At 35.1% G+C, this 19,441-nt stretch overlaps 1 protein-coding gene across 1 annotated transcript; it reads right to left on the bottom strand.

The window, feature by feature from the left end:
* Positions 1-1,929: 1,929 nt before the first annotated feature.
* On the bottom strand, positions 1,930-8,805 carry LOC122051191 (CBS domain-containing protein CBSX1, chloroplastic-like). Its single transcript, XM_042612179.1, has 8 exons — positions 8,481-8,805; positions 7,915-8,002; positions 7,747-7,811; positions 6,178-6,226; positions 4,778-4,830; positions 2,398-2,513; positions 2,256-2,313; positions 1,930-2,167 (listed from the first exon to the last, which is right to left on the bottom strand). Exons 1-8 carry the CDS (start codon positions 8,679-8,681, stop codon positions 2,081-2,083), a joined length of 717 nt encoding a protein of 238 aa, XP_042468113.1. The 5' UTR covers positions 8,682-8,805; the 3' UTR covers positions 1,930-2,080.
* Between the last annotated feature and the right edge of the window lie 10,636 nt (positions 8,806-19,441).

The raw sequence follows: 19,441 nt of genomic DNA, 5'->3' as shown, positions 1-19,441 counted from the left end.
CCGGCATGGAGTAGGGAGAGAAGGACAATGAACATCTTATGACAGCTGTCAAGTCCTATGACTAGGCCATACTCCAAATCTGGCGGCAAGGTGTTCTGCTGTCCCATCGAAGACGTACCTGGACTGTAGCAGTATGGTGTCAGGTAAACTTTCTGACAAACACATACCGAGGTATGGGCTGAGGACACGTATTTGCTTCGGTAGGTGTGCGTGAGCTCTTTCACCGCTCTATATAAGGAGCCTTCTATTTCGCCGGAGGTACGCGTTCTACAACTTTCGGAGCCACTTCTTCACTGTTAGCTTGCCTGACTTGAGCGTCGGAGGGTCGCCGCTGGGAACCCTTTCCCGGCCGACTTCTTTGCAGGATCGCCGGAGGTTCGCACTAGCATTCGACGACCCACGTCAACAACCGGAGAGCGCCACGTGCCCAGCGTCCGTTGATTCAGCTTTCGGACAGGATCAAAAAAAAAAATTATATATATATATATATATATATATATTGCAATAATTAATCGATAATAATTTTGATTTGATCTTTTTCGTTTTATATATATATATATATATATATATATATATATATATATATATATATATATTTTGCAATAATTAATCGATAATAATTTTGATTTGATCTTTTTCGTTTTAAAACAAAATCTACATGTTCATTAGATAAAATTGAGCTACATGTTCTTTTATTATTATTCTAAATGCCGTTGAATTTATTTCCTTTAATCCCTAGTTGCCATTCAAATGTTCATTTGTCTATTTTTTATTCGAAAATTTTAAAGCATACGATAAAGAAAAAGGAAATATTAAAGAATAGCAAATACAAATAGTTTAGTGATTTAAGGTCAATTTAACATATATTTTATTACTATCATATTAAACTATCTTTATCACTGTATATGTGTTTATTGTGTAAAACATTTTAAAAGCTAGTTCAAACTAGATTTAATGTTCGTATACTACTTTTTGCATATATTATCATGCAATAGGATTGAAAAGAACAATATACTAAAAAAAATGTTTAACTTAATCTTTCCTACATTTGTTCAAATCATCATATAAATTAATATAAATCAACCAATAAATATTAAAACTTTCAATGTACGACTAAAATCTCATTCACAATGAATTTTTTTTTTCTCTTCCACCTCTTCTTCATTCATATCACTTATATCCAATAATTATATAATATTTATGAATCACATAAGATGTCTTTGTTCAAGCAATTGTATTATAAAGTGATCCAATCCAGCTTTTGTGTCTTGACATTTGTTATTTGTATTTGATATGTATATTTAGATTATGGAGAGACTTGACAAGTGATATGAGCTAGGCTTGTGACTTGACAAGATAAATCATGATAATACAAAATGATGATAGAAAGTGATTCGTTTGTCTCAGTCCTTTCGTCAATACGTCCCCAAATTAATACAGGAAAAGTAAATCATCAATTACTAACTTTGGATAATTAAATAGCACATAAAAGAGAACAGATATCCAACTACTATCTGAAATTTGATCCAAACCTCATTGTGGCAGCACCGGAAACTTCTTAGTTGGCTTGGCTTTAGACCAAGTAACGCATGGTCGCTTGCCCAAGTGCTTAGGGCCATTCGGGACGTTATGGTTAACCGGGTGTCAAGGGGCCAGGAGGTTAACTAATTTGGAAGGTTAGAGTACTCGGGACGATAACAAGCGAGGGCTATGGCAAAGAGACAGGAGCACCTTTCATCTTCCAAAAAGCGATTTAACCATCCTACTCTTTGACGGATCTTATTTTTATCAAGAGAAGCGGAAGCAAAGAGCAGCTCAGCGAGGAGACAGTTTAGATGGAAACAAGATCAAAGACCCCACCAACATAAGTTTTCATCGTTAATTATTTTAATGTAAGTTTTTATGATTGATTGTTTTTAAAGAAAGCTATAGTGCAAATCAATGTAACTGTGTTCTCAATAAACTAGGCAGTCGATATAGCAAATGATTTCTCCTCCCGTACTTTTTTACCATTTCTCAAAATATTTCTTATTCTAGGTCAAAGTAATAGCTGCGACATGAACAATCTCATTCATGAGATTCAAATCTTAGACTTTGAATTTTTCTCAATGTCACGCTTTATTTGGAGTGCTGCTCGAACTACATTTCCCCTCGTAATGAGGCCAACCTTTGATGTTTAATAGATCATTAGAATAAGCACATATGAATACAAACAAACAAATAAACAAAAATAGAAATGTGTGTGATTCACATACCAATTTACCGTCATTGTCGATGACTGGAAGTCTGCGATATTTTGTTTCAAGTAGTAACCTGCAACCAGAAAATGATGCAACTCCAGAAATTTTCATTCAAGCTGTTATTTAAAGAATTCAAGCTATGGTTCACCGCACAGACCTTGCAGCATCTTCAAGGTTGGTTGTTTCCTGAACTACAAGAGGAGCGGGAGTCATCACATCTCCAATAATTCTACCATTAGTTTTATTGAGTAGCTTCTGGATTTCATTGAATGTCTGCCGCAAGATGGAAATCCAACTCTCAGTTTGGTTTATGATTCTACAAAAGTTACCAATATTCCCTTGCATAGGGCTCAATTGGGCCTATGATTCTAGTTAAGTTACCAATATACCCTTGCATAGGGCTCAATGGAGGGATATAACCTTTCCCACCTAGATGTACTATTGCATTTAAAGTTATTATATCTATGGACATAATAATTTGGCATTATATGTTCAATTTTAGGTGTAAACTTTTATGTGTTTGTTAATGGCAAATGAAATTATCCAAGTTAGTCAGAACTTAAAATAAACTAGAAACTTGAGTTGCGGATAAAAAAATTTAGAAACTTAACGCTTAAGTTTACGGAAAAAAAAAGATTGAATAAATGAAATGTACAAACGAACAACAATTTTATGCAAGTAATCTCATATGCTCAGAGTGAAGAACATATTATTTAGAGTATAAATACTAAGTGGACAAATAGAGAGGAACATTTGAAATATTGCATAATTGTAGCATGACCTCTTAAAGTTCTGCAAGGGGTAGTAAAACCAGCCATGCTTTATCTATGCTTCATCATGTATCAGAGCGTCAGGCAATAAAAGAAGTAAAATGTGAGACTGATGATATAGTAGAAATGTGAACAAACGAATGTGAGCTTATTAGGGAACTAAAATAAAAGGTAGTATTATTACTGGAGAAGCAACTGGGTGTATTAGATGAAATATGAGGAAATATATATTAAAATGATATGAGCATACACACTCAAAGATAGATACATTCCAAAGGTAGATAAGTTGAACTAGTTTGAGTTTAAATGGGTGGAGGTGGAGGTAGATGAAAAGTCAGCACAAATTTACCAAACCATCACCACAAATTTGGATTTCCAAAAATCATGCTTTCTACTTTCAAGATAAAAAAGGGCAGCCCAGGCATGCATTTATTGTACATAGTCTTACCTTACTTTATAAGAAGTTGTTTCCGTGACTCGAACCCGCGACACGACAACAACTTTACTCTTGCGCCAAGGCTCCCCGTCATGCTTTCTACTTTCAAGATATATACCAATATCATGCATCTTCACTCTCCAAATATCCACAATATCCTAGGCTCAGTGTTTTAAACTCAAATTGAGTTTTGAAATTTTTAACTCATTTGGATTGCTCATTTGAACTTTAAAACGTTAGATCCCGGTTTTATTCCCCAAAACTTTTTTCAACACTAAAATCACCTTGATGGGGGTTTTGAAATAGAAAACAAAAACCTTCGTTCACCCTACTTGGCACTATAGAAACGTAGTGTGATTTTCTTTTCAAATGGTTTCTTATTGGTCATCAAAGTGATTTTCCTAGATGGATCTTTCCAACTCAAAAGCACTCCCCGTGATTACCTAATAGGCTAAAAGTCCTATTAACCTTTAGTATGGAAATTTTCTATCTGAATGAACATTTTTGGGCTACAAGGTGATTTTAAAAACACTTGATAGGCCCTTTGAACCTAAATACTCTGTGGAACTACCAAAAACTCCTAACCTATGGTATATTTTTCTGTCCAAAGTGATAATTATTGGCAACCATTTTCTAAAACATCTTGATGATTAAACAAATGTCATTTTAGAAAGAAAAATATACCAAATATTTGTCAAATAGAGTATTATGGTATTTTTTTTTTTTAATTCAACGAATCAATTAACTGAATTAAGATGATTTTACATGCTCAAAACTCATTTCTAAACTAAAAAAAAGGCATACTTTGGGTATTTAGATAATAGGTGCATGATTCAAGGGACACCCAAACTTCAAGCACATAATTTGGGAAATCTACCTAGAAATCTTTACTAAATATAATAAAAAAACATCTGAATGACATAAATATCAGTAATGATATTATGTTAAATAGGGAATAAAGTGGAGTATAATTCATAAAATCAAATCCCAAATGGTCACAACATAATTTTTGTTGATGTTACAATTGTTCACAATTCCATGTTAATTGCATAAAGGCAGGGCCATTTTAAAATGCAAGTAACACTTGCAACTTTAAGGACTAACTATAAATAGATTTGCAGTTTGCAAGTTATCTAAACAACTCGTAAGTGAACACTTGAAGACATTGTGTAAGTTCTACCATTTTGGAAACATCAAAACTTGCATATCCTCCCTTTATGGTTCAAAAATCTTTCAAAAAGAAAAACATATTAACCGAAACATATATACTATTAAATGCAATATCTTGATAAGTAATATGAATAATCAATATTGCTATATAAAGCACATACTTTCCACGTACTATCAACCTCAGGAAACATGCTTGTGTCAGTTCGTCCACTGCCTGAACAGAAAAGAAAATTCATTGTTACAAATTAGGGCACCACAATGAAGAGTCAAGTGAGAAGAATAAAAAAAAATACCTAACAAGAGATATTGCTTAATGTATTAAGACTACAGTACAATCCTGAATCCACCATATTTTATAGATGAGAGTGTTCACCATATTTCATAGATCAGATTGTTGGATTGTTAGGATACAACACATACAAAAGGTCATTGTAACAAAGATGAGAATGTTAAGAAGGATGTGTGGAGCTATTATAAAGGATAGAATATAAAATACTAAATATTGATGAGTGATTAAGTGTAGTTCCAATATAAGATAAAATGAGAGAAAATAGTTTGAAATGACACGAATATTTTCAAAGGCGACTATTTAGAAGAGCTGAATATTAGACTGGAAAGCATAGAGAGCTAGTATGAGACCAAAGAAAATATTAGTTTATATAACCAAAAAATGACTTAATCGATAAAGGAATAAGATTTGTATAACCAACCCCAAATAGTTGGGGCAAATATGTTTGGATAAATGATGATGATGGTACAACAGACATTATGTATTTAGGTGTCATGGTATTCTTGTAGAGATGAAAACTATAGCCCCTCAAAGGTTAAAAAATATGTTGATGAAGATGAACTGCTTCTCACTGAAGGAAAGCTCATTTGTAGTACATAATAAGACTAAGATAGGGACTATTATGTCTCTTTAAAAGGCTGGAACATCAAATACATGGTTTTGAAAGATCCTATCCATTATGAGAGGATATTACAATATCACTATAACAACTTTCCTAATGTGTTATTGTCTCAACCATTCTCCTTTCCATTGCTTAAATTTTCAAATGTTGATAAACAAAGCCTTCCCACAGGTTTTATTAAGCATCCATGAACCCTTGAAGTTTATCACATTGTTTCCAGACTTGAGAAAGCTTGATTGGAATCAATAACGCATCCACGAGATCTCAAACATTTGTTGTCAACATAGATTTTTCATCATCATTCAGATACCTAACATATACGACATTGAAACCATTGCTTATGAGAAGCTCCCAAAACTTCAGTCTGATTAGCTTCAAATCTTGCACTAGGCAGAAATACTAATGATACTGCACAACATTCAGTTTCGATGTATTAATGGAAGTGGGGCAAATATGAATGCATCAAAGTAAATTATCGATCAACAAATGAGAGAACAAGAAAGCTGACTTGAGCTAATTAGGAAGCTCAAATGCAGTTAAAATGAATCATGCTGCTTGAAGGAGAACTTAAAGAGGTTATATATAAGTAGGCAGTCAACAAGGTGATAATAGGTACCAAAAAATCAAACACAATTAAAAAAGGACGAGACCTGAAATTGAATCAAGTGCTAACAAATCATAATCTGAAACGACACCAACCTGCAACAAGGAAAATTAAGAAGACATCATAAGACAAACATTCCTAAAATTGTTTACAAGCAATCAAGGTAAAAGAAAAAAATGAACTTCGGACTGCATTTTGAGATACTTGCGCACAAAAAAAAGGGTACTATAACCAGTCATTTATATTAAATTATAATCAATGATGATTGCAGCAGCATGCCAGCGGACAGAGAAATGAACATTCTTCTAACAACTTGAATCTTAATTGACATCCCTAAGGCATCAAATATGATCATATTCAACAATTTAACATAATTCAAATCTTTTGAATTATTTCTAGCTGGGATACCCTTCCCACCAAATAAAACCCAAAAGTCATGAAGTCATTTCTAAATAAGTTGTCAATAAATAAAAGGCTCAAAATTTAGGCTTTAAAAAAGAAGAAATATAATTCATTTCTACCTCCGAACACAACAAAGTATACCATTATGATTAACTTTTAATTGCTAGTTAGAATTTTTTGGATTACTAATAAGCAGTCAAAAGTCCATACTGATTATTTTAGAACTAATTGAACCAACTTTTATCGAGTGTCATATCGGCAAGTTGCTAAGCACATGAAAATGTTTCCTATAGCAGAGTAGTCCTTAAAAAATTGAAGCAAAACCAACCACTGTTCCTTGGCTGCTATTGGAGAGCAATTAAAGCAACTCCAAATTCTGAAGAGGCTTCTCAAGGACTGATCTGGTTCTGTCACAACCATCAAAAATTACTCTTGAAATATTTAAGCAAAATCTGTGGACACTGAGGATGTCAGAGACAATAATTGACTTTTGACCTGAACAAAGGATTGTTATGTGATCATGCAATCTGACATAACATGGTTCCTGGGAGTATTGCTAATGCAACAATAGATAGTGTCAATTTTAACTTGCTGTAACCCCTCAGATGAGTTTTTCTTTTTAGCCTTTTAGGAACAAAGCATCACTACTCAGGGTAATAACACTAGTGAACCGCCAAAGCTTCCACTGTAGCATCAACCTTGATGTCCTTAAAATGGATTCCACACAATCTATGTCAAGATTATTCATTATTAGTATGTTGTCTGAGCTCCAGAAAAAAGATGTGCTTGTCGTTAGTTTGCCTTGAAAATCATAATCTATCATCTTATACTGACATCAAATTATATCCAACCATCAGCCTTCTCTAATATTAACAAGAAAACAAGAGTATATATTTGATAGAAATGGCTCAATCATGCATAGACAATGAACAAAAAAAAGTTCTACGATGATTCTTAAACTAACAAAAATTATGTTAGCATATCAGCTATTACATGAAAATTTAAATAAAAGAAAGAATTATCATTTTACCATCTCAAAAGGTCACATCTAATTGAATCATTAAAGTATTAAAGATTAACCAAAGAATGAGCATATTTCCATACCCTTAGGAAGATAATTTCGGTGACTTGGAGATACAATCATACAACTATGACAAAGAAGCACAAACTTCAACAAGCATTGAAATTATATCTGGTGAAGAAAAGAACGTACCAACTTCCAATCATCATCAATCACAGGAAATCCTGTAATCCTGTTCTCCACTAACATCTGCAGTGCTTTTAACATCAGATGGGTAAACTATGCAATTAGTGTAGGACTGAAGAAGAAGAAAAATAAACATATAAATGAATAAACAAAAAATAGTGATACTATTAGTACCTTTATCCACCGAAGTGTTAGGCTTCACAATATGAAGATCTTCCTTTTTGGTCATGAAATCACTGACTGTATAAACATCATTACTTTGCTGCAAATAGTTGGAGCATGAATATATCAAATTGCAGCCATATATGCAGAACCAAGTTAGGTGGTGGATTCTCCAAAGGGAAAGAAAGGAAACAAACAAACTAGAATCAGCATGTTTTCGCAAGCGACCCTACAGGAACTTAACTAGCCTCAGGAAAATGGTCAGCAAGTTCCTTCTGTTACTTGATTCAGGATGAATTATTTTGTAATATTTCTTAATAGCAAACAACAAAGCTGAAGAGACCTTAATACATGGAAGAAAGAAAAGTAGTGGATTACCTACTTGAAATAAGGAAAAACTAAATTAAATATTGCCTAACTAACATATGCAACTTCAATTTCTCACATCACGAGTATGGCGAATTAAAGCGACTCGAATTCCACGATCGAGGGGCATAAGGGCACGCCAACCTTCAATAACGAAAACTAAAATACAGGCATGGTCAAACATTAAAGAGCGAGGATGGCGACGATCTCACCGGTAGAGAATTGGCCGTCAGGGCCCCAATTCGCCCCAAGGAGGAAGCCGACCTAGCCGTTCCTGAGCCTGCCAGATCGAGGAACCGACGCCGACGGCGAGCTAGGAGAGGCGCATCGCGGCGATGGCGGAGGCAAATGAAGGGCCTCGTGGCGAGGAAGGGGGAAGGAAGGAGGAGAAGAGACTCCACGGAGAGCAGCATCGTTCGCCCTTCAGATCGACTCTCTCTCTCTCTCTTCTCTCTAGATCAAAGGGAGTCGCTGCCGAGGGGAGAAACGACAGAAGGAAAAATGATTACTCCATAAAATGATTGATTCGAGGAATCACTGCGTTGTGTTTTTCAAATGCCGGACTTAAAATGAATTAATCACGCTTAATTAGTTTTTTTTTAGGGGAGGATTTAACTCATTTGAAGTTTCACTTGAGTTTAATTCTTTGATATACTATCGAATTCTCAATTTAAATTTAGTTTGAATTTAGTTTGAATTTAATTTGATTTTAATTTATTTCGAGCTCTAAATTTAAATTTGTTTGATAATTTAAAATTTTTAGTGATTTAATTGATTATTAAAGTTGATCATTCAAACTTATTTATTTTATTTTATTGTTTATTTAACATATTGATAAAAATTTTATTAATGAATATAATTTATAAATATTATTCAATAACATTGTTTAACAAACTGAATACATATGTGTTCAAACTATATTTGTTTAGTTTAACGAACTGTTCAAGTTTATTTGTTTAATTGATCTTGTATATATTGAATAAACATAAATAAATTCTTACCAAACTAAATATCAAACTAATTTATGAACACTTAATTCATTTATAACTCTACTTACAAAATAACATCAAGTTGAACAAATATACCATGAGTGAGAGAGAACTACCATGAATAAGGGAGAACTCTATATTATAAAATTTAATTAATTTTACATATTAAGTAAATGATGAAACAATTCAAAAATTATGAAAGCTTAATATGAAAAAGTTTAAAGGGCAATTTTTTATTTTTTATTTCCAAATGGGGCATCCATTTTATTTTTTTAATCAAAGATCGGTCCATTTTTATTTTTATCAGAATAACATTTCACCCTATTATTTCACCATATATAAATATTCAACTACCTTTTAATATTATTCATTATTATTATCTCCCATATAAATCTCGAGTCGATCAGGCGCATTATAACAATTATGATTTTATAGCTATTACATATATTATAATAATTATTTATGATTTCATAGTTGTTATAATATATAGTTAATATATTTAATATTGGTAGGAATTCATGTTGTAACAGTTACAAAATCATAATTACTACAATACAGATTCGACTTGCTCACTTAACATTTATGTTGTAACAGGAATAAAATCATAGTTGTTACAATACTATTCGACTTGTTCAACTAATATTCATGTTATAACAATATATATATATATATATATATATATATATATATATATAGAGAGAGAGAGAGAGAGAGAGAGAGAGAGAGAAATCTTACCCTGCGGTGCGGTTGCTGCGGTTTCATGCGGTTTGCTGACATGGCAAGTTCCACGTCATCGCGAGAATACGGCATGTCAAAGCCTTCAAAAACAAAAAATAAAAAAAGTCGCGCAGTTTCTCCTTCCTTCCTCTACGCTAACCCTAGCACAGGAGGCGCCGCGATTTTTCTCCTTCCTCCCTCTCCTCGTGTCGCGCCTCTCCTCCCTCTCCTCCCTCTCCAAATCTCCTCCTCTCTCGCCGAAGCTCGTCGTGAATCAGAGCCGCCCTCCTCTCCTCGTCTGAAAACACCTCAACACGCGAACCCTAGCCGCCGAAGAGAACCCCCTCGCGCTCCCTGCCGCGCGAAGAGGAAGCCGATTTCCTCTCCCTCTCTGAAACATGCCGCGGTCCAGCTCCTCTCCGCGAGCCGTCTCCACCTCCTCTCCGCGAGCCACCTCCTTCCTGGTCGTCGAGCCGTCTCCAGCTGCACGCTCTCCCTCTCTGCGAGCCACCTCCTCTCTGCCAGCCACCTTCCTCTCCGCAAGACGTCTCCTCTCCGCGAACCCTAGCAGAGTGCGGTGTCGATGCCTCGACTGGTTTCCGCTGCTGATCAATACTTTCCTTAACTGGAGATTGTTAGAGTGTATACTAAAAGCCTAGCTTTTGGTATAAACATTTATCTAGAAATAAGAATCACATTGGTCAAATGTCTACATTTATGATAAATGTAGTTGTTCAATTAATTTATATTGTAGATAACATGGTGTGTGGTGTCACACACAGAGGATCATGTTATCAGTATCTTATAAATTATAAACAGTAGCTCACGACCATAATGGAAAGGAACAAACCATTGGAAGGTCGTAGTGTAATTAGGTATCGGTTTATCTTGACTAATAATTACACTAGTACACTCAGTGTATTGAGTAGGACCATTTGAGGTCGTTCTTTTTATACCGACTTTATAAAGGAACAAAGACCTCAGTTATTATGAAAGTGTGTGCTCTTAATCCTAATATAATAACAAGCACATATATTTGATATTTATTTCTTTAATTTATCAATGGGTGAGATTTAGTTCGATAAATCAATAAGCCCGATAAGTTGGAAAATGATATCACTTATAGTATGTGTTGTTGATTATAGAAGGAAACTGTGTCCTAGAGATACTAGGTTGAGAATGTCCCCAAGAGGAGCTCATAAAGATTGTCATGTTAAACCCTGCAGGTGGACTTAGTCCGACATGATAATAAGGTTGAGTGGTACTACTCTTGGATTAAGATATTAATTAAGTGAATTGTCAGTAACTCATTTAATTAGTGGACATTCATTATCTTAAACACAGGGAGACTAACACACTCATAATAAGAAGGAGCCCAAAATATAATTTGGGATTGGTGCTGTAGTTCAATAATAGTTCTTTAGTGGAATGAATTATTATTGATGGAATTAAGTTGTGTGTTCGGGGCTTAATTTTATCGGGAGACCAAACCAATTCCTCCTCTCGGTCCCTATCGTAGCCTCTTATTTATAGAGTTCTATACCCACCTATACCCACCTTCTATACCCACCTATAAGGGGTCGGCCAAGCTAGCTTGGGAACCAAGCTAGGGCCGGCCTAGGTATAAAATTGGGTGGCCGGCTTGAACCCAAGCTAGTGGGGGCCGGCCAAATTAAATTAAAAAGGAATTTTAATTTTAATTTTATTATGTGGAAGAAATAATTTATTAAAGAGAATTAAAATAAAATATCTCTCTTGTAAAAGATCTACAAAAGATTAAAGAAAGAGATTAAATCTCTTTCCTTATTTGTAGATTGGTGAGATATTTTATTTTCTCTTTAAAATTATCCACATGTTGATAAAATTAAAATTATAGAAATTTCCTTTTATCAACCATGAAGAGATTTTTAAAGAGAAATTTTATTTTTAAAATTTCCGGAAACAAATTAGGAAGTTTTAATTGGTTGATTAAAACTTGTCTAATTTATTTCCTCTTGATGTGACCGGCCATTAGAGATTAATTGGGGAAATATTATTTTATTTTTCTCAATTAAATCATGTCAAGAGAATTAAGGAAATTTTATTGTAATTAAATTTCCTAATTTGCCTAGGCCAAGGAATATAAAAGAAGGGGTGAGGGTGCCTTCACAAGATACAACCTCTATTATTCTCCCTCTCCTATTCTTTGGTGTGGCCGGCCAACATCTTCTCCCTTTCTTCCTCTTTGTGGTGGCTGAAGTTCTCTATTGCTTGGAGCTCTTGTGGAGGCCGGATACTACTTGGAGAAGAAGAAGAAGAAGGAGAGAAAGCTTGCATCTCTTGGAGCTTGGTTGGTGTTTTTCTTCTTCCTTGGTGAAGCTTTATTTTTTGTGGCCGAACCTAGCTAGGAGGAGTAGAAGGTGGTTGGTGGTTTCTCATCTCGGAAGATCGTTGCCCACACAACGTCCGAGGTTAGAAGAGGAATACGGTAGAAGATCAAGAGGTTTTTCTAAAAGGTATAACTAGTAATTTTTCTTTCCGCATCATACTAGTTATTTTTGGAAATAATACTAAATACAAGAGGCATACGATTCTAGAGTTTCGAATTTGTTTTCGATATAGTGTTCTTTTGTTTTTCTTTTCCTTGTGATTTGATTGTTCTTTTAGGTTAACCTAAAGTTATTTTAGGAAATTAAATATTAGCTTTCTATAAAAGGTTTTGTCTAGTCGGTGGTGGTTGCTCCCATATCCAAGAAGGCCATGTGCCTCGCCACGTCAGTACTGGGAACCGATTATGGAAATTAATATTTAATGGAATTAATAACTTAAGGTGACTTGGGTCGAACGTGTTAAGTTCCGCAGGAGATCCAAGTCAAAACCTAAAAGAACAACTAGATTAAGTTTTGGATCAAACGTGTTAAGTTCCGCAGGCGATCCAAAATTTAATTTAAAAGAACACATGGTAGCTAGGAAAAGGTTCAGACCTTTGTACAAAATTTTTGTACAGTGGAACCTCTAGGCTTTCCGAGTAGCAACCAACAGTCTCCAGCTGCACGCTCTCCCTCTCCGCGAGCCACCTCCTCTCTGCCAGCCACCTTCCTCTCCGCAAGACGTCTACTCTCCGCGAACCCTAGCAGAGTGCGGTGTCGGCGCCTCGACTGGTTTCCGCTGCTGATCAATACTTTCCTTAACTGGATTCCGCTTCATCAATACTTTCATCACGCTGGTTTCCGCAGCGTTTTACTTTCCAAGTGATGGATCGATTTTCTCTCGACTGTCGTACTTGATTTATTCCTATGTTCCATCCGTGTGTGTTTCAATGTATTTCTAAGTGATTATTTGCTCATTTTATTTAGGGTTTTGCGATCTCATCCGTTGCTCGCCTGGGTGGTTTCATTTCCTCCGTGCTTGCGCTGTTTGGCTTTCCTATCCGCATACGGTGAATAGATCTTTCTCTAACCATTTCGCCCCTATTTTAGGGTTCTATGGATATTATCTGTTCGGTCTGCTGAGTTTTTTCTTTATATTTTCGACTTTTGGAGAGTCTCTAAATTTAAAAGGATGTGATATACAACAATTGCCTTCCATAGAGATTAATGGTATACAATCAATATAGTCAAAGCTAATAGTTGAGTCTTTGGAACTACTGGATCCATTATTGTTGATATACCTGGTGTCAATTGCAATTACAATAATGGTGATTATAATTGTTGTTACAACTAGTGGTTCCATTATAATATATTTTCTGCTCAAATATACATATCTCCTTGTTTATATGAGAATGTGCCATGGAAATTTAAATAATAAGAAAATTCTAAGTTGAAAATCCTATGGAAACAATACAAGGTGTCAATTTCATGTTTAACTTAGATGATGTTCTGTTAGGATTTGATGCATCTATATCAGAATCACTTTTGTTTTATTCTATTAATTGGAACATTTTGTATTTATATCATGTCTATGATTTGATATTGCATCTATATAAAATCACTTTTGTTTTATTTTGTTAATTAAAATAGTTTTTATTTATTTATCTATTGTCAAATAAAATGCGAGGGCGCCCCGAAATGGAAGAAAATAGAGTTGATGATCAGGAATTCATTCCCCAAGTTGTAGATGATCGAAAACCAAAAATTGGAATGGAATTCTCATCTCTAGAGGATGCATATTCGTTCTATAACCAATATGCACGAGAAGCTGGATTTAGTTCAAGGAATAGCACGAGCAGGAAAAATAAAATGACAAATGAAGTGACATGGAAACAAATTGTATGCTTTAAAGAAGGGCATACAGATCTAATGCGACACAATAAACATCCAAACCCTGATCAACAAATAAGGGAAAGAGCGCGTGGCACAGTTAGAACGGGTTGTAAGGCAAATATTACATTTGTCAAGAACCAGATAGGACCGGATTGGGTTATCTGTAACTTTATAGAAGCTCATAATCATCCGCTCTCAACTCCATCAAAGGTGCATTTGCTACGCTCCCATTGCAGTGTTTCGGCAGCCAAAAAAGCATTGACAACACAATTTTCAGAGGCCAATGTACCAACTTGCCAACAAATCCGTTTATTAGAGATAGAGTATGGAGGCCCTGAACGGGTAGGTTGTACAGAAACTAATATTAGAAACTTTGAGAGAAATCTAAGGGATGAACAAAAGGGTATTGATGCTGAAACACTTATTGAGTTTTTTACATCGGAGCAAGAGAAGAATTCAGCTTTTTTCTTTGCCTACGAGACTGATTCAGATAACAGATTTAGTAGGTGCTTTTGGGCTGATCATGTTTCAAGAAGGGCATATAGTGTATTTGGTGATGCTATTGTATTTGATACAACTTATAACACCAACAAATATGGTTTGATTTTGGCACCATTTGTAGGAGTTAATCACCATCATCAGACAATTCTTTTTGGTTGCGGGTTTCTTAGTGATGAGAAAACTGAGTCTTTTGTTTGGTTGCTTACAAAGTTCTTAGAAGTCATGCCTAAAGGTGCACCAAACATTATCATCACTGATCAGGATCCTGCAATAACAAAAGCTATTGCACAGGTTTTGCCTCAAACAGTGCATCGATATTGTTTATGGCACATATTGAACAAATTCCCAGAAAAATTAGACCCTTTGACTTTTCAAAACTATTATCACAGCATAAAGAATGTCATTGCAAATTCTACAACACCTGATGATTTTGAGAAGTCATGGGAAGAGACTATCAAGGAAGCTAACTTAGAGAAAAATGATTGGTTGTCCTTGATGTATGAATTACGACACAGATGGGTGCCAGCATATTTTAGTCATGTATTTTCTGCAGGAATGTCAAGTAACCAAAGATCTGAAGGGACACATGCATTTTTCAAGAAATATGTCTCAAATAAGAACTCATTAATGGATTTTATCACACGTTTTAATAGAGCATTGAGACACCAAAGACACAATGAGTTAGTTGCGGACCATATTGATATGAATGAGAATCCCAAAGTTAATACAACCTGGCCAATGGAAAGTCAAATGGTTAAGCTGTACACAAAAAAGAAATGGCTGGAGTTTCAAAGTGAAATGATTGAGAGTCATAGTTATTATGTGCAACAGACATGTGCAGGAGTTGCCTCAGCAGTTTACCACGTGATGAAATTTCAAAGTTCCTCTTCCTCAAAATCAAGAGTGCTCACGCATGACAAACAAAGGGATTACATATCGTGTAGCTGCATAAAATTTGAGTTTGAGGGCATTCCATGTAGACATATGTTAGCTTTTTTTCGTATCAACCAAGTGTTTCATTTGCCTGATATATATATACTCAAACGATGGACGCGATATGCAAAAGTTGGAGCAATGTATGCTTTAGGAGAGCAAAATGTCATTGATGATCCAGATTCAAAAAGATATTTGATGTCGAGGCACTCGAGGTTATCCTATAAAGCTTCAGTGTTAGTTGATGATACATCTTTGAGTACAGAGAGGACAACCTTCTTGGAAGAACAATTTAATTGTATCTACAACAAAATTCAAGAGATGTCCATTAATACAACATGCAGTGATAGAAGTCAAAGAAAAAAATCAATGGATGAAACTCTTAGTATTATTGATCCTTCTGTAGTAAGAACTAAAGGATGTGGAAAGAGATTAAAATCATCAAAGGAGAAATCAACATCAAATTCTAGGCTTTGTCGTGGGTGCGGACTTCGAGGAGTGTCACATGACAAGCGTAACTGTCCCAATTTGCAACAAGGGTATGTGTTGATTCAATTTTTCTTGCAAACAAATTTATTTTATTATCTTTTGTATATGACAATGTGCCAATTATCAGATCAATTGAAGATAATAATCATATCAGTCTTGACGACCCATATGAACCGGATTTGGGATCTATAGCCGGTACTATCAAAGTTTAAAATTTTTAAATTATAGTAGTTTATTGTTTATTGAGATAATAAAATTAATAAATTATCTTTATTGTTACAGGTTCTAATAACATGCGCTAAGATGTTGTAATTATTTATGGTTGGTATATCTATTTTTTTTTTTTTTGTATGTTTGATTGGTTTAGTGTATTTCTTTAATTTCAGTACTCTTGTTAGGATAATTATTTAATTCTTGATACCTTTCTGCTAAAAAGAATAAGATAGGAGAGCTCTAGTCTTTAAATATAAGAAATGATACCATGTTGTAAGGGCATACAACCAAAATGATATGTTTTAATAATTGATTTATTAACTTCCTCAGGAGACCTGCTGGATGATTAGGGGCTGTTAACTAGCCTTATCTTTAACTGTATAGGGGTGGATTGAATATACCTATTTCAAGTATTTATCATACGAAATTGATAATATGTGTGCTGTAATTTTGTTAGAATTTCTTTTTGAGTGTAAAGATAATTTCCATTTTAATTGATGTCACTTGGTATTTGTTGCTCATGATCAAATGTTTGTGTTGGAAGAGATTTTGAAGAACATTTGTTAGTTGGTGAAGAACAAATTTGAAGCTGCTGTCTCCCATTATGCTAAAGTCATCAAAACTTTTAAGGGAAAAGTAAGTATTTTTCTTTTGAAAAGTTATTATGTGTATAACAATTCAATGTTCCTTTGAGTGCATTAATTTCCAGTTTTACCTTTCAAAATAATTGAGTGGTATGCTGTATTTGATTCAATGCAATGCATCAAGGGAAAAGTAAGTATGATGCATTGCTAAGTCTATATGCTGTAAAATCTAATGTTATAATGTTTTTACTGAATGTAGCTGAAACATAAGCATGTAACAAATATAGGAACAAAGTTTATAACTTGCAACAGTTGTATTCGTTTTGCTACTGTTGTTTCTGTAATATGCATATTTAGTTATGTAACAATATTGTATATGAATTTATTTCACTTAGTGGCATATTTTATGTGAAAAATATAATATGCTTTGTATCTAGTCTTAATTCTTGCATACATTATTTGCTCAAGGTTAATTGATTATTTGCATACATTAATTCTCGCAGATATTCGCATTGATGAACCAGGCTTGGAGTTTTAGGTTGCTACCTCATGTAATGGGATGCTGTAATGGGATGCTGATTTTGTTCTGATTTTAGGCATAATTGTATTTTAATTCGTGTAAGAAAGATGTACATAAGTTGTTTGGCTACACTGGCAGAAGCTTGTTTTCTTTCTTCTAGTTGTGATGAAATGATGCTGTTTTCTTGCATTAATTATATTAATCACGAGACTTTTGATTTTATTTTGCTACATTAGTTAGTTAAAGCTCGAGCTTTAACTGGAAAACTGTGACTCACGGCATTCCAAAGGTCAGAGAGGGCTCGGTAGCTCGTTCTCCAGACTAGGTCAGAGAGGGCTCGGTAGCTCGTTCTCTGGACCTGACTAGGTCAGAGAGGGCTCGGTAGCTCGTTCTCTGGACCTGACGGAGTCGGAGAGGGCTCGGTAGCTCGTTCTCCGGATTAGGTCAGAGAGGGACCTAAGTGGACATTCCATGGCACATTGGATCGGTCGGTAGACCGATCCTGTGATACTTAAAACAGTGGATCGGTCGGCAGACCGATCCAGTGAAACTAAGTTACATGGATCGGTCTGGCGACCGATCAGAAAACACTCAGTAGCGCACTGAGTGAAATCTGATCGGTCTACAGACCGATCAGAGAACACTCAGTAGCGCACTGAGTGCAATCTGATCGGTCTTGGGGACCGATCAGGAGATAATGCTGCAAAGAGAAGAAGGAAGGGGATCGGTCATGGTGACCGATCCACCTTCAGTCTGATCGGTCTCAGCGACCGATCAGACATGCCACGGACCGATCAGGATATGTCCTGATCGGTCCATGGCATATCTAAGATCCTAACACTTTCAGGCAGCAGTGATCATGTGTTTGACATAGATGGAAGTGCCTACTTGCGCAAGTGGATGAAATCTACTAGTTGGTCGTCAAGCTTGTCCATCACCTTCTGGAAGAATTGCTTAGTTAAACATGCAATTGTGTTGGCTAAAAACATGGTTGTAGCTGAACTTAGTCTTGTAGAAAGAGCAGCTTTGACATGTAAAGAGAAGAGTCAAATAATGGAGAAGACTCGAGCAACAATTGATGTCGCTATGATAGAAGGGATCCCAAGCAATTTTGATCTTTTCGAGGTATTAGTTTCAGTCCAAAACCTATCAATAACTTGTGTTGGAGCTCATGTATTGCGATGCTGAGTTTTCTCATGCTCTATCATTTTCTGCCTTTGGATCCAGGAGCTTGTTCTTCCCTTGGTGGCCATTGGTAAAAATTTCAACAAACTTAGGCATTGGGAGAAACCACATCTGACTGTATCTTTCCTCATCTTTGTCTACTTCATTATTTTCAGGTAAGTCTCTCCATTGTCTTTTCACTTCAGATGCATGCTATTGTAATTCAACGTTTTAATTTCAATCTTCATCACAACGTGAGGTATACTTCAAACTTTTGTATAAATTTTAAATATACATTGGAATACTCTATTGTGACACATCTAAAGTTACATGACAATTTATATAATGGTCCTTCATTCATGGTCACCTTGTTTACTAGTTTAGCAGCAGAATAGTGGAGACAAAAGGGATTCATAACTAATCAGTTGAAGTGTTTCTCTTCAACCCGAATCAAATACATTCATTCAATTAAATAAAAAAGTTTACTGTCAAATACATTCATCCAGCTAAATAAAAAAGTCTACCGTCAAATACATTCATCCAACTAAATAAAGTCTATTAATTAATCACTGATATGAACATAGTCCATTTTTTTTTGAATCTCTTCACACATCTTGGCGATTTTAGCTGTATTACGACGATATTCATCAGCTAAATCTAGTTGACTTTTTATCAACTTCACTAGTTCCTCTGTTTGCTTCATTTTTTCACCAGAATTTGAAGATGCAGTTGAAGTTGAACTCGAAGTTGAGCTTGAACATTTTTGGACAGTAGGGGCAATGAAAGCATGTTGTTTCTCCTTGTATGAAATAAAAGCTCGAA

Source organism: Zingiber officinale, chromosome 3A (assembly GCF_018446385.1).
Source record: "Zingiber officinale cultivar Zhangliang chromosome 3A, Zo_v1.1, whole genome shotgun sequence".
NCBI classification, from domain to species: domain Eukaryota; kingdom Viridiplantae; phylum Streptophyta; class Magnoliopsida; order Zingiberales; family Zingiberaceae; genus Zingiber; species Zingiber officinale.
This window is presented reverse-complemented; position numbering and strand designations above follow the sequence as displayed.